The sequence below is a fragment of the Branchiostoma lanceolatum genome, chromosome 15, assembly GCF_035083965.1.
Source record: "Branchiostoma lanceolatum isolate klBraLanc5 chromosome 15, klBraLanc5.hap2, whole genome shotgun sequence".
In the NCBI taxonomy this organism is placed as follows: Eukaryota; Metazoa; Chordata; class Leptocardii; order Amphioxiformes; family Branchiostomatidae; genus Branchiostoma; species Branchiostoma lanceolatum.
In genome coordinates this window covers 10621457-10636937 of record NC_089736.1, presented here as the reverse complement: position 1 = coordinate 10636937, position 15481 = coordinate 10621457, and the positions used below count along the sequence as shown (strand labels likewise).

The window sequence follows — 15481 nt, the reverse complement described above, 5'->3', positions numbered from 1 at the left end:
GTATACATCTTTTTTAGGACAATTTATCAAAGAATGTCTAGACATTAGAAATTCTTTCAATAAGTGTAAAAGCTCATGATACCATACTATACTATATTGTGTATCAGGTAGATTAGCCTTTTAGAACTGTAGTTAAGTACCTGTCCAGTAGATGCCATACTTTGATGGTACAACTGTTGTGCAATAAAGTTATATGATAATGTTATTGATTCAATCACACTCTCTTTCATCGTCACATATAGGCCAACGACCGTACTGGTTTGACATCAAGACAGTCCTGACTGAGATCTGGGACGAGATATTGTCAGCAAAAGATGTCTTGACCAATTCAATTAAGAATTTCAAGATAAATCTGGACACTGCTGATGCTGCAATAAGATTTAAGAAGTTCACAGGTGTGAGTCCGGTGAGTAACTTTTACATTATGTCATTTCATGAGCTGATACCAATTGATATTGTAATCAATGTATTAGGCAGACTATAGGAAAATCAAATATTTCTCTTTAATCTTAAATTCAATCGATTGATTTGGTCTTACTACAATTTTTCTAGTTATGTGGAACAATTATTGTGTCAATTATATGATTTACCTTCAACTTCAATATAAAATTATTCACTACCTGAAAGGAACGTGATCGTAGGGAAATACAAGAAGTACGTGTAGGAAAGTAATGTCTGACATATGTGTTACGTAACTTTCTTATTGCCAACGATGACTGTCAAAGTTTTTTGATTTTTACATATTTGTGTACTACCCGTTTGGTATGGATTACCGGTAAACACAAGCAGATATTTGTGCATGTTTTTGCTGACTATACTCACATGCTTCTTTCTGTATTCATCCGGACACAAGTTTAGAAAAAATGTAAGCTTTTAATATTCTCCCTTTTTTGCAGAAAGTTTTCAAGAAACAAATGATGAGTGAGGTCATCGATGCCTTCGACATCTTTGCCGCCCCACTGAGGGTTCTACAGGAGCTGGCGGCTCCCTTTGTGGACACCTACGAATCAGTCATTGGGAAACTTAGAGCTGTGAAAAGAGCGTACACATTCGTCAAAAATGCGTGAGTTCATCTCATTTGCATGTTCTGACGATAAGGTGTTCTGCCAATTATAGAGCATGATAAGTACAAAATGTATAATCTCCAAGCAGATGAATGGGTTGTTTTTTTGCTTGCTTTGTGTTTGCAGCCTTTGCTGTGTTAGCTTTCTACATGTACATCTCTCTAGTAGGGCTCCGCGTCCTTGCTATAGTGAGAGGATAGTCCTGAAAGAGCGTGCATGGTTAGAGGGGGACGTAGAAACACAGAAAAGCTGTAAGAGAAAAAACACCTGACCAATTACTCTACTTGGAGACTAAAAAGTGTACACATGTAATGATGTATACTGTGGATGAATTGACTAACAAGCATGCTGTAACAGTGGGGTTCAAGCGCCTCCAATTGACCAGTCTAACTGGTCTATACCAGTGGTTAAGGCCTGCGACCTGGGATCTGGCTGCCCGGTTTTGGCGTGGGTTCGAATCACGGGGGCCAAGAGACTACTCGCTTCTTTGTTTCACTGGTTCCCCCATGGGAATTGAACCCGGGCCTTGGCGGTGAGAGCACCAAATCCTAACCACTAGACTACTTGCTTCTTTGTTTCAATGCTATGGAATTGTCCCCATCAGGTATGGTAAAGCGAGGACCTTGCTCAACAAAGTATTCGGACCCAAAATGCACAAGGACTTCCCGAGGAAGATACTGCAAAATGACAGGTGTTCCGGGCACGGGCCATATCCAAGTACTGGAAACGGAAAGTACAAACATCAAGGTGTGGATCTGGAACTCAACAAAACTGCTGTAAGTCATCACAGGCAGACACATCGCATGCTGCATTGTTTACTGTTTATTGTTAAAAAGACTTCCATTAGTGAAGTAAAAACAAGTGAACTTCACTATTCTTCCTCGAGTCATTACACATACACATTAGATTTAGAACATATTACATTACACAATATATACATATTTACATACATCAAATTTTGACCTGATGATTTTATATGAAGTGAACCTATTAACGTTTGATGTAATTTTTAAATTTTGAGTGACTAGAATGATGCTGAAGAAGAGTGATAGATCACAGGTCATTCAAAACGTCTCTTAAATTTCACATTGAATTTCAATATGTTGCTCTACCCCATATGAATTTATATGTAAACAAACTCATTTGCATGCATCTATAGTAATTATTTTAAAGTATGTATGTAATGTGTATGTATGTATTGATGTAGTAGTACTTTTGTTGTGTCAAGAAAGACTTGTAAGAACTGTGGTGATGGCAATATGCGATTGCCAATGATTATGTAACATGCACATTTTGTACTGCTATGTACTTTGCCACGACCTTGTAGCCTGGAATCCAAACCTATTATAGCTCCTGAGTCTCCTCTCCGCCGCTATTTGCGGAGAGGAGACTTGAAAGCTATAATAGGTTTGGATTCCAGGTTAACAACCTTGTGTTTTATGGAAGCACACTTTACTCTTTTCACAGATTAAAGTACCCTTCACTGGAAACCTTCGGATTAACGATTCTTCAAAAGGGATAGTCTCTATACTCCTGGATAACCCAGACGGTATTGAACTGATTATAGAGCCTGTTACGGTTCCCAGCGCAAAACATGGAATGAAGGTACCGTAGTTCATCTTTAACCCTTTGGTTTTATTGTAAATGTTTGCAGTTTACCTTTAGAACTCAAGGCTTATAGCATCTAGTAACAGCAATAGATGCAAGGTTGGAACTAGATAGGCCACTTTCAGGTTTTTCTAGAATCTATACTTTACTCTATTATCTAAGATAGAGAACATCTCTATTTCTTGCCACTGCTTTAGAAACCATTAGATTTGGGAACTAGATAGTCCACATTTAGGTTTTTCTAGAATCTCTACTTATTAAAAGTCTATCTTATTAAAAGAACATCTTCTTTTACTTTTTCTTTATTATGTTTCTGTCATCTAGTAACTACGGTTTTATATCAATTAACTTGTAGTTCACACATTGTTTTGTTACTTTTTGCTACCTTGTTTTGTTATTTCTTGTAACCTTGTTTGAATTTTATGTAAACAAATTTGTTTGGGATTTTCCCCCCAGCGCTCTTTGAAAACTGCCAGCTTGCGACAAGATTTCCCCTGGTGAAATAAAAATGAACAAACAAACAATCTTTCCTTTACACACTCAGGTATTCAAAGGCGAGTCACTTGGAACTGCCAAATCATCTGGATGTACTGCCAAAATGCTCCACGTAGCAATGAGAAAGGCTGGAACAACTGAATACATCGACCCAATGAAATACCTTGAGAAGAGGAAGCCAGGCTTTCCCAAATGGAACACAGAATGTGATGATTACCGGGTTGTGTTGCTGGTAAGTAGAAGAAGAACTTTATTGCACAACGATGGTACACGGTACAAAGTAAGCAACCAGCCAGTAATAAGATATTGCCGATAGCACGGGAGCTATATGGCAAGCGGTACCTTCCAGATTGAATCAACCGCACTGTTTCCCTCTCAACCAATGAGGAGAGCCAATGTCTATGATCTTGGCCCCAATTTAACCAGGATGTAATGATGATTTTTGAGATCAGAATGACTTAGTAAGAGCACTTATCATCTGAACATCACTGTCTTTTTGATGCCAAACTTAAAGATCAGTGCAAGCATTTAGGCCACACCAATTTAATTTCTTGGTTGACAGATTTTTATTTTCAATTTCAATTTTAGCAACAAAAAAAATCATGAAAACAGAAGGCTGGGGTGAAAACTTGCACCTGACCCTGTTCACACTCGACTCTGAAACTGTGTGCACCAAAGTAAAAACTGAGATTCTGTTTTCATGTTGTTTTTCCAATCTAGCATTTTTTGAAAAAAAATTTTTTTATTCCGTTAATCAAGAAAATAAATTGGTGTGGCCTTACTGACACATTATTTGTTTGGATGTAAAAACAACAAAATTAGCGAAACTAACTCTTATCCTCTATTAGGGCATAACGTTTGTGAAAGGCTCGCTGACCAAAGGACCAGCAAACAAGAACACCACCCTAGATCGCAAAAAGCCACCAGACACCTCTGATGTAACACCCATTGGAGGAAGCTCCAGAAGAAAGCGGGAAGCAACAGCAGCACAACTAGCACTGCAGGCAAACCCTGCCGGTATGTTTATAAAAACATTTGGCCAATATTCGAACAGTATTCGAACAGTATGTCAGTGTCAAGTACTATCTGTGCATTGACATGCATGTGCGATCAACCTAAAATACTCTTTGTCAAAGGAACTGGTCTAAGACGTCAGTGATGTTGGAATCATAGTTACTGTCCAATATTTCTGCTTGTACTATAATTATATTATGCCACCCATACTGAAGGTACTACATGTATCTGTGCATTGACATACAAGCAACCTGAAATACTGTAAAATTTTAATGCATTTAAGTTTGCGTGGTTTTTATTTCCTGCTAAGCTGAAAATGGAGTGTTCGCGGTGGTTTTAAGTTTGCGGCAGCGCTATAGTCCTAATACTACTGTACAGTATTGGACAAAAATGTTCGCGGTAGTTTTAAGTTGAAAACCGCGACCATAAAACCACCGCGAACATTCTGCATGTACAGTACTGGTCGAAGGAACTGGTCTAAGTCATCAATGATGATGGAATCATAATGACTGTCTGACATTTCTACATGACTATGATTTGTAGCTAATGTAACATATTGCAATTAATACAGATCTCACGGCTCAACTTGGCATACCACCATTATCTGAAATTGGACCAGCCCTTACAGGATTCAAGGATGTTAAAGCAGCAGCAGTTCTTAAACTCCTGGGCAAGGTTGGACTTACAGAATATCAGAAGAAACTTCAAGGGGCACTTGACATGTTAGAGGTAAGCATTGATTTAAAATTTCTGTTTTAATCTTGATAAAACAGAGAGAGAGAGAGAGAGAGAGAGAGAGAGAGATCAGTTCTACTAACATGATTCCACCAGGCAACATAATTTCGCTGAAGTTTCTTTAGTATAAGCTGAGCTACATGTGCTTACATGTGATATTCAAATGCTAGGACTGGTCTGATACACAACTCAGAGAGGTGCGTGTGCTACCCTAGCTGCTTTATTGATAATACAGCAAAGTGAAACTTGCCAAGTTTGTATTTGATTTAATTATTAGTTGGGTGTAAAAAAAGTACAGCCAGGGATACCCAACTAGCCAAAGGCTCTTACAGAGGGTTAGCACTAAGTTTGTAATTCTCTACAATATCAATAATGCTGTCATATGATGATCCTAATATATATTTCCTCCAAAGGACCTCCTGGGCGGAGGGCGATGTGTTGCCACAGAAATGATGGATGACGGCACACTGAAGCTGGGGTTGAAAGCTAGAGGATTACCACTCAATGGGTCGCGCGCAATCAAAATTGCACGGTTCAAGGCTCCTGACAGTGGTACGCTTTTATCAGCATCCTCAGGGAACCCTATGGCCGCCACATTAAAGATAAATTATATTGTTATCAGAATTTTTTTAGATATATTGAACGCTTTTATAAGCATCCTCAGGGTACCCTAGGGCTGCCACATCAAAAATGAAATATCGTTATCAATTGAACTCCTTCTTTAAAATGTCTTGAAAACTGTGCATACTTGCATCTCAGGAAATAAACATAATTTGGCTAAGCCTTATAGAAATATGTAATGTGAAATTTTGTAGTACACGACAATTGGAAATATACGTCATATTTTCAACTTTTATTCCCAACAATGAAATTTGAGCCTTATGGACTTATATAGTCATGGGATACATGTAGGCCTTTTTCTGAAAGTGGAATATTGATAGATGAATAGATAATCAGTTAAATGAATAAAATAGATTAACCGGAAGTGATTCAGGGTAAGTTTTCATGGAAGAGCTCTCGTGTTTTTTTTTCTATGCAAAACCTGCATGAAAGTAACTTTGTGTTTTTCAGGGTGCTCCCACCTACATGCAAGCCTGCCTGGAGGGACACAGTGTTCCTTTAAGGATGGCTGTTACGGAATACGCTGCTGTGTTCCGCTCGTCTTCACCGTTATCCGTCGTGTTTTCGAAGCATCGGTCCAATTAGACCCTTGCAACAAGCTTCTAACCATGAAGGTTGGAGAATTCTCAAGGACCTTCAATACTTCAAAAGTTCGCTTAGGTGAGATTTTCCTACTTAAGGATATTTTTTATGTTAATCGGTAATTATATAAAGTGCCTCTTGGCACACACCTAAGCTTTGTACTATCAGGGCTCAAAGTATTGGGTGCCCGACAGGTGCACTTTTGTGCACCTAAAATTGAAGCAGTGCATCCTGATTTTTTTGAATATCAGAAATAAGCAATTATATGACATTTGTCATACTTTGTTTGATGTATAACTTCTTGAAGATTGTAGAGTTAGCTATTGTAATAGAATTATTGACAGACTGAAGTTTAAAGAAATAAGAGAGGCAATATACATGTAGGGTATGTCAATTATGTTCCTCTGAGTCAGACATTCTACATTATTTATGTTGTGCACCCAAAATTCTTTCTGTGCACCTAAATTTCCAGGTAAGGTGCACCAGTGCACCTATTCACAAAAATGAATTTTCAAACCCTGACCTGATAGTCATATGAAAGGCCTTTTTCTAAAAGCGGAATATTAGATCATAACATGCTTGTTCTTATACAGCCGAGACATACAGCGGACCAGTTGTAACCAACCGAAATATTCACGATCCGGTGGCGGTCACGTTTGGATATACTGTCGTGAAACGCAGCAATATAGTGACTTTCAACTTGCGTGTCTCTGTGTGTGGCGCCATGAAGTGCCAACCGTGGACACAAGTATTCAAGGATGTCACCTATGATTTGAACGCGGCCAAACAGAAGTGCACAGATATGAAAGCAGCAACTACTTCATCCAAAGTGTTAGGTAAAAACCTTGTACATCAATTTTGCAGATCTGAATACAACCAATGATTATGTTACAGCCTACATAACAGAATCTAATAATAATATTCAATATGCTATAATTGTCGTTTCTAGTATGTCACAAGTATGTCAATTACTAAGATGTTAAAGCTCCTACATGAAAGAATCTATCTAATATGCTATTGTCGTTTCTAGTATGTCACAAGTATGAAAATTACTTAGATGTTACAGCCTACATAAAAGAATCTATCAAATATGCTATTGTCGTTTCTAGTATGTCACAAGTATGTAAATTACCAAGATGTTACAGCTCCTACATGAAAGAATCTAATATACATGTAATAGTTATATTAGATTCTTTCATGTAGGAGCTGTAACATCTTGGTAATTTACATACTTGTGACACATTATTATTGTTTCTAGTATGTCACAAGTATGTAAATTACCACGAAGCGACTATTTGACGGATTTCTCAACAAATTTTATAGACAAAGAAATTTTTTTGGGGATGTTTTGATTCCAAATCGTAGTCCAATTATGAAATCAAGTTAGAGTTTCACAAATCCAATTTTGGTTGCTCAATGGTTGGATGTCTATTAGTATATTATTAAGTAACTATCGATTTAAAGTCTGTTACTGAGATCTATAGTCAGGGAATGGTTGATTAAGGCCTGTGAACCCGGAGTATGCAATATTATGCACTGTACAAACAGATGTATCTCCCTTTTGAATGGTACGTTAATTTTTTACACAATGAAAGTATAATGCACAAGTTTTGGATCACCAACTTTATTATGTAAACTTGAGGATAAATATAGTAGATATTGATTATGGTAATGTTTGTTCACCCCAATATAAATCATAATCCATCATGTTTAATGTTCTGAAGAAGACTCTTATCCCTATCCATTTAGATATGGCTGCGCTGAAACAGAAGACAATGACGGAAATCAAGGAACTCGTGGCCATTAAAAATCCAGACTCATTCAACATTCAGGCGCTCATGACAGACCTTCGGACAGCGTATCTAGAGCTGGTGAGTTGGGGGTTAATTCAGCACGCTTTTCAATTTAAGAGTACAATTTCCAATGAACAACAGTTACTGCCAGTGGTAACTGTTTTTTTGAAGACTGTGCATGTGAGTGCAAGTGAATGGACTTTGTGAAAAGCCAAACTCACAAGTGAGTTTTGTTTGTTTGTTTGTTTGTTTGTTTGCTTACCCGGTAAATCGCATCAAGGCGTAACACACCCGGATTCGAACCCGGTATCTCTGGGTTCTGGGGCCAAACACCCTGCCACTACGCCACCGCGACGCCACTTGAGTTGATGAAAGGTCTGACAAGTGACTGTGAGTGAGGTAGTGAGTGAGTGAGAGTGTGACTAAGTGTGAGTGAGTAAACGAATGAATGAGTATGAGCGAATGTGAGTGACAGATCTAGAGAAAGAGTGCAGTGTCGCAGCTTCGTGTCAACTAAAATGATTATATTCGAGTTTGATCTTGTTTTTTAAAATTGATACAGTAGATCTTCAAAACTTTAAGTTCTTGTGACGTTGAACATGTTAATTGATGAAAATTCCGTTGAATACACGTTATGTATTTCAGTTGGTGTATTTGTAATTTGTTTATTTTGTTTATAGACTTCATGAACAAAAATAGTGAATATTACTAATGGAAATCTTGATAAACATTAAAACTAAATTAAAGCAGATGCCACAATGAATTTGAAGGAACAATTTAACATATTAATAAGTTCATATCAGTTCTGTAATACCTGTATAGCCTTCAATGAAACACACTAAGTACATTGTATATGTTAGCCAAAGAATATTTTTTCATAAATATGGATATATCCTAAATCTATTCCTTATTATAGCTACATTCTGATTTAGTGTGTGAAACCATATCACAGTGCCATTGATTTTTGATCTTTTCACAGGTGATGTCGGCAATGAACAATGTTTTGGGAAAACTGTTTAACGGGCAGTTCAACAGCTTCGACGTGTGCATGCGTGGCCAGAAATTATACGGTCCATACGACAAGACATTCCTCAAGCTTACGTTCAATTTCATGGCTGGACCAATACCGTTGTCATTCGGTAAACAATTACTTTTTGTTACATATTTCTAGACATTACTGTCTGTTGTAAGAATTTCATAAATATCAGCTGTAAAGCGTTTAAACAAAAATGTTGATTGCGTAAAGAAATTTCAAAGAGTATATTGAGCTCTATGTCACTGTGTCTAGTACGTGATACGTATTTACACAGAGATGCATAGAGCTTACTCTTTGAAATTCCTTCACGCAATCAACATTTTTGTTAAACGCTGTATTTTCTAGCTGAAATATCATGTATGGATCTTTTGATTAGTAATCGCAATTGATGATGGAATTTTTTGCAAATTGAATGCATTGTGTCATCGCCAATGCCTATCTTGCATCCCTGCAAATGATACCACATTTTTGTAAGTGAATAATGATGGGATTGAATTTCTGCTAACATATGGCATCTTACATTGTGTAGATTATGGAATTGATAGAAAACCTCATGTATGGTATAGATGTGCAATGCCTGTACAAGGTTGTACATATTGTGTGTTTGTGCCTGCGTCTGCGTGTGTGGGTGTGTGTGTGTGTGTGTGTGTGTGTGTGTGTGTGTGTGTGTGTGTGTGTGTATAGGGTGTATTTGATAAGCAGCTACATGTACCAACAAATTTGTTGTATCCTTATGATATACAGTATACATGTAGATGATGCTCTTGTAAGACTAAAAGTCATGATGCTACAACATGTAAAACCTAACTTTGTTTTCTGTTTACAGAGTTTGCCTCTGGAGGTAGTTGGAAGGTGACCTGTGGTGTCAATCTCTGCTTCATGACAATGAAGGCTGTGGTAAGATAACATGTTTCCTCTTTACATTTCTACTGTTAACGGGACACAAAATGTAATGATACACTGTAATTCTTGTTTCTTTCACAGCTTTATGTTCACTGTTTTCACGGTCACCTCTGTACTGTGAACTTATCAGCACCGTGAAAAAACCTGTTGTTATTATTTATGATTCCTTCACACTATTGTTCTGTAAATCACTTGCCACCACCGTGAAGAAAAATTCAGTGAAAATGTCAATTTTCCTTACCGTGAAGATGTAATAAAAGTAAAGTGAATAACAGTCTGTATTGCTTTAATTTGATGATTAATGCATGTTTTCAATTATAGTCTTTCAGAAAATACTGGTTAGTTTGTATGATTTGTATAATGTTTCCAAATCTTTTGCCAATCTTTTTCTGCAATGTCCGAATAACTCTTTGCACGGAATCATTTCGGAACAGTAGCCTTGTTTACAGGATCGTTGGATTATTGTGTTGATGTGTGATTACCAATACGCCAAATAACAGTTCGCAATTGGAAATGATTTTGAAAACGGTCAGACATTTTGTCAGTGACAAGTAGTGGACGCTACCTAAAACGTCTGACCGTTTCCTAAATCATATCCAGTTGCTTGAGTAACTGTTATTTGGCGTATCGTATTACTTGGATGTCTAACCTTCATCAACATGTGATTATCAATGTGTGCACAGGGAACTGCCGTCCCTCAGCTCGGCGCTTATGTGTCCGGAGAACTTAGCATCAACCTCTTCCTCTTCAAAGCTGGGATTAAGCTTATTGGTTATCTTCTGACAACCAAGTTTCCGACGAAGGCTGAGATTGGGTTCGCCAAGTTTCCCCTGGATGTCAAGTGAGGCATTCTTTCTTTTACCTGTCTTTGATTATATCAGTATCTTTTATCTTTATTATCCGCATTTACATGTATGATGATAATGTTTTGGGCAATTCTCCTTAGTTTTAAATTAATACAGTCACCTAACTTATTTACGTGCAAATATAAGTCAGTTCCGGGTAAACACTAGATAAAATGATAATTGTATTCTTCTAATGTTCACAATGTCATAGGTATGAATGAATAAATGAAAGATTTATTGATTTGTCAATAAAAGACATTAGAATCGTACAATAGTAGCTGTTATGGGCTGAAGTATCTGTATCTATAGATATAGCGCGTATAACCGCCATCTTTCACACCGCAGTCGTCCCTCAGTAAGACTTCTGGAGCCACATAGTTCCCTTATTCTGTCTAGTACCAAGACCAGTTTCGCCGTGACAGCTTACAAGTGTACAGACTAAATGACTCAAGCACATGTCGGTTCTCACTTTTCTGCCATTTCAGTGCATATTGCCCTAGCTCGTGTCTTCAGAAAGCATTTCATTGACTATTCACCATTGATATATCAGAAGGACTGCTATTGCCTGTAAGTTCTGTTTCTAAACAATATAATAAATAAATGTCCAGAGTCTATGTGGACGCATACTCCAAACCCTTCCAGTAGGTGTCTAGTCTGGATTTGAAGGCATTGACTGTCTCAGCTGCTACCCGTCCGCAGGAAGGCTGTTCCAGAGGTTAATTGTCGTTACACTACATGTACTTACAGTAAAGAAGTTACATCTCGTTGACTTCTTGGCTAGGGGTTTGGCGATCTTGTAGGGGCGACCCCTGGTCCATCCATCAGTCTTGAAGTTAAACAGTCTGCTTGGCTTCAATTTGATGCGATCAAAGCCATTGACGATCTCATTTCTTTTTTTTCAGTGTTCGAATGGATCTGGAGCTTATACCTCTCCGGCTTGAACTCCACGTCATTGTGAAGTTGACCATAAACCTCTTATTCACAACGATCGAGGAGGTCATAGTTAAGGAGCTGATCTGGTCATACCAGACCCCTACCATCACAGCAAATATCTTCAACACATTCAGCAAGGAGAAGGATGAGTCACCGCCTCAGTTCAAGAAATTCTCTTCACCAGTGAGTAGTTTATGGTATAAGTGTTTTACTGTATTACTCAGCATAAAATTATGTACTTCTCTGGTTCTGGTTGTATACTGCACAACGACCCAGGAGGTACAAGTAGTAGTGCGTGGTTATTGGTGGTTCCTCAGGTGTTGCGTGACGTCCTCCCTGAACTTGGCCGGGTCTGATATTAGGGTAGTTGAATATGGTAGAGAGTACCAGACAGTTCTTGGGAAGTATGAGTATCTATATATATCTGTTACAGTCCTTGTTTGAACTTCAGGCACTGTGTCTATTTTTTTTCTTGTCATTTTTTGCATTTTTTACAACACATTTTCAGACTTTCAGTTATTCGTGTAGGATTGTGATAGAGATATCTTTTTCACAGTCGTAAACTAAAGGAAAATTTTTAAAAGCTGGATGACTTCTCTTAATATGTTTGGATTGAACACTAGGAAAGTATACTTTAATTTGTCAGTGACATTCATTCCGTGTTACTTGATTAAATATGCTATGTTTCTGTTAAGAATACTGACATAGATTCTACACATAGACTAATGCCCTAAAAAGTTTACATAATCTATGTGTCTTTTGCTGTTTAACATAGCATGTATTTGCAAGAGCCTATTCTAATGTTACAGTATATTTTGGTCATTAAAAAAGAACCCAACACACTTATCGAGAAGAGTAGGGGTGACCCGGTGTGCTTGACCAAAAACGCGAGCCGAAGCAAAGCCACATTGCACTACCACTAGCTACTAAAAAGCATCATGCTTCACCTCAAATGAGGATGCCTTGAAATGAAACGAAAAATTCCATGTTCCTTTCGCTTGTATCCTTCAGCAACCCGCCTCCGGTGTTGCCAGGCGTGCGCCTGAGTCGAGTGAGTGCACCGTCTACCAGGTCAAGGGCCTTGACGAGACCGAGCCAGCGTTTCAGCTCGCCATCGCCGCGGACGATGACAAAAGCGAGGTCACGGTTACATACAGCGTCAGCACGTTTCCAGGTGGAAGTGACTTGGTTGAAAACGAGGACCTGGGAGGTCCATCGTCTGTTGTTGACCAGGTAAGAGTCAACGTTGATATGTTAACTTAAAGGTACTGCTCACTTCTCCAACCTAATGGTGCTCTTCATTATATTAGGAACCTAAAGATTCAAATCAAGTGTTTAAAAAGATAAAGTGGATATTTGGATCACTCTCACTCAGTCCCTCACTCTTTCATACTCTTTCTCCATAGCTCATCCATAATAACTCATTAAAAACACTGTTGCTTGCCACCTTGTCAGCTAGTAATCTAGGAACAATGCCTGGTATGCATGTGCATGTATATGTATATTAGGTGGGCCCTTAGGTTTCATTTTCATTTTCAATGTATTTGATGTCATTATTCATGTGTTCACTCTCTCCCATGCTCCTGCTTTGTTTGTTTCTGTAGGTTTTACCAGAACGCATCCCTCTGTACTTCACCGTCACAGCGGCCAATTCAGAAGGGGCGTCTGCCAGCGTGACCTGCGGCCTTGACTACTACGACTTATCCCCTCCTGCGGGCAGGGTCAATCCTGACTTCTTCACCACCAGCCACCCGAATGTGTTAAAGGCAACTGGCATGGCAGTGGATGAGACACCTCTGGTTGAGAAAAAGGTTAGGAATGTACAATGAACTCCACCCTGTGTGTTTTGATTGGTTGATTGATTGATTGATTGAGTTGTAACAGTTGTTGTTTTTAACGCTATTGCTCAGTGCAAGGCCAGCATTGGCCACTTCTAGGCACTGAACTAAGTAGAAGCGGTAAAAAGATAGTGGTGTACATTGGTTTTGAAAGTTTGTGAGTTGTATGTGTGTGTGAAGCCATCTCCAGGAAGAGAGTTCCATATTTTAGCAATTATGGGAAAGAAGCTATTGCTATAGAAAGACTTCAAGACAGGTATTCGGACAGTGTAGTGATGTGAGCGAGAAGAAAATCTAGTGTTATGCTGAAATTCTCTCAATGGTGGGAAGAGCAACGTAAGCTCATTAGAAAGAGTTCATTGGAACACTCACGGCCATGAAAGTATCAGTAGAAGATTGTTACAGTTGATGATCATTCTGCATATCGATAATATCATCTATTTCTTTTTCCCAATATCCAGGAGGGCGTAGGCTTGGGCCGTGGAATCTTTGGGGACCAGACCTCCCCATGGGCAGACGTTTTAGATGATACAGAGAGATCATCTTTCGTAGCGAGGACCAGCGATCCAAACTCTGAGCTCGTTGCTCTTTCAAAATTCGCATCTGAACGGATCGGCAAGTTGACGTCAACACCAATCCAAGTTACAGAAGGATATTCAAGTCCTGGGAAATGTGCCGCGGACTGTTTGGCCCTACCTCCCCTGAGATGCTACAGCTTCAACTATGACTACGGTGAAAGTGGGCGGTGTGAGCTCTTGGCAGAATCTGAAGGTTATGGAGTGGAGCTACGTGAAGTAAGTAAACCAATCATCCCTCCTTCAGTTGTCCTGATACAAAGTCTCCTACAAAATTTGCATCTGCAGTTCCAACAAAAGCTGCTAGGGGCCTATATCTACACCAATTGTTCTAAATTACCTTCTTCCATCCCAAGCCTATAAGTTACCTACCACCCAAAGATTGTGACCGAAACATGTCCAGAACATGGGACACCAAAACAGGAGGATCTGGTTGTCAGAGTGCCCAAAATCAGTCAGTTCTTTATTTGGTCAAGACCTATAGATCACATACCAAAGCACAATATTAGTATTACATGTAATAACTTAACGATCAACCCATGGTTTGTAGCTAGATTTATGTTACTCAACGAAAACAACCACAGATTCTAGCATGCTAGTACGGTAACCTAAAAAATTGTATTCTGTCTTTTTTCCACAGGCTGGGCATTTTCACTACTTTGAACGACTTGGGATTGGCAAGCCGGTTACTTTTGACCACAGGGATCTAGAGTTGCAGCATAACCAGCTGTATTACTTCAACTATCTTCTGACCAATGATCTTGGTGAGTGTAAAACTTTGTAGCCTCACACTGAATATAAAAAAAAAATCAAAATCATTTTAAGCATCATATTGACCAAAGATGCATTTTATGATATTTTTGTTTGATCACATGTTTAACCTTCAACCTTTGATTAGAAGTAGTTGTTTCCCACCCAATTCCCTATTGGTTAGCTCGATATCCCTACAGGGCTAGCCCTTTGTAATAGCCACAGGATAGTTGGGCAGCCCTGGCTGTGTGTCCTGAACAGCCAAACCAATAAATGAATTCCCTATTGGTTGCTGAGTTAGGCAGCAGGGAGAAGGTTAAAAAGCAGTGTTAAATGAATGGGAAACTAATTTAATGTTGATCTAATTTTAACCTTTCGACATCCTATTGTTAGGATACACCAGCATCCTGACCTCTCGGCCAGTGAAGGTCGACTTCACTCCGGTCGAACCTGGATACTTAGAGAACGTGGAATATGACGAAATTGCCAAGGAGCCATGTCACGAAATTCTTCCAGATGAGTGGGAGAACAGATGTGTTGATGAAGCTAACATACCAAACCACAGGTGAGCAGTTTAACACCACATAGTTCGGTAGAAAACTGGGGTGTCCTGACACTTAGGCCCAATTTATACATGCATTTTCGAGTTGACTTGGAGTCAGGATTGTGCAGGGAGAACTCTAGGCCAC

At 38.8% G+C, this 15481-nt stretch overlaps 1 protein-coding gene across 2 annotated transcripts in view; it reads left to right on the top strand.

Annotated features, from left to right (window-relative positions):
- LOC136420477 (uncharacterized) overlaps positions 1-15481 on the top strand; it is an 88683-nt gene that overhangs the window by 33910 nt on the left and 39292 nt on the right. For both annotated transcript variants that reach the window (XM_066407426.1, XM_066407425.1), the window contains exons 21-40: positions 243-406; positions 897-1063; positions 1669-1840; positions 2532-2669; positions 3217-3399; positions 4016-4184; positions 4753-4910; positions 5330-5468; positions 5988-6197; positions 6713-6955; positions 7869-7990; positions 8892-9051; positions 9775-9845; positions 10535-10692; positions 11599-11812; positions 12641-12862; positions 13234-13440; positions 13929-14261; positions 14683-14806; positions 15186-15357. In XM_066407426.1, the coding sequence (XP_066263523.1) occupies positions 243-406; positions 897-1063; positions 1669-1840; positions 2532-2669; positions 3217-3399; positions 4016-4184; positions 4753-4910; positions 5330-5468; positions 5988-6197; positions 6713-6955; positions 7869-7990; positions 8892-9051; positions 9775-9845; positions 10535-10692; positions 11599-11812; positions 12641-12862; positions 13234-13440; positions 13929-14261; positions 14683-14806; positions 15186-15357 (3526 nt within the window). The remainder of the gene's footprint in view (positions 1-242; positions 407-896; positions 1064-1668; positions 1841-2531; positions 2670-3216; positions 3400-4015; positions 4185-4752; positions 4911-5329; positions 5469-5987; positions 6198-6712; positions 6956-7868; positions 7991-8891; positions 9052-9774; positions 9846-10534; positions 10693-11598; positions 11813-12640; positions 12863-13233; positions 13441-13928; positions 14262-14682; positions 14807-15185; positions 15358-15481) is intronic.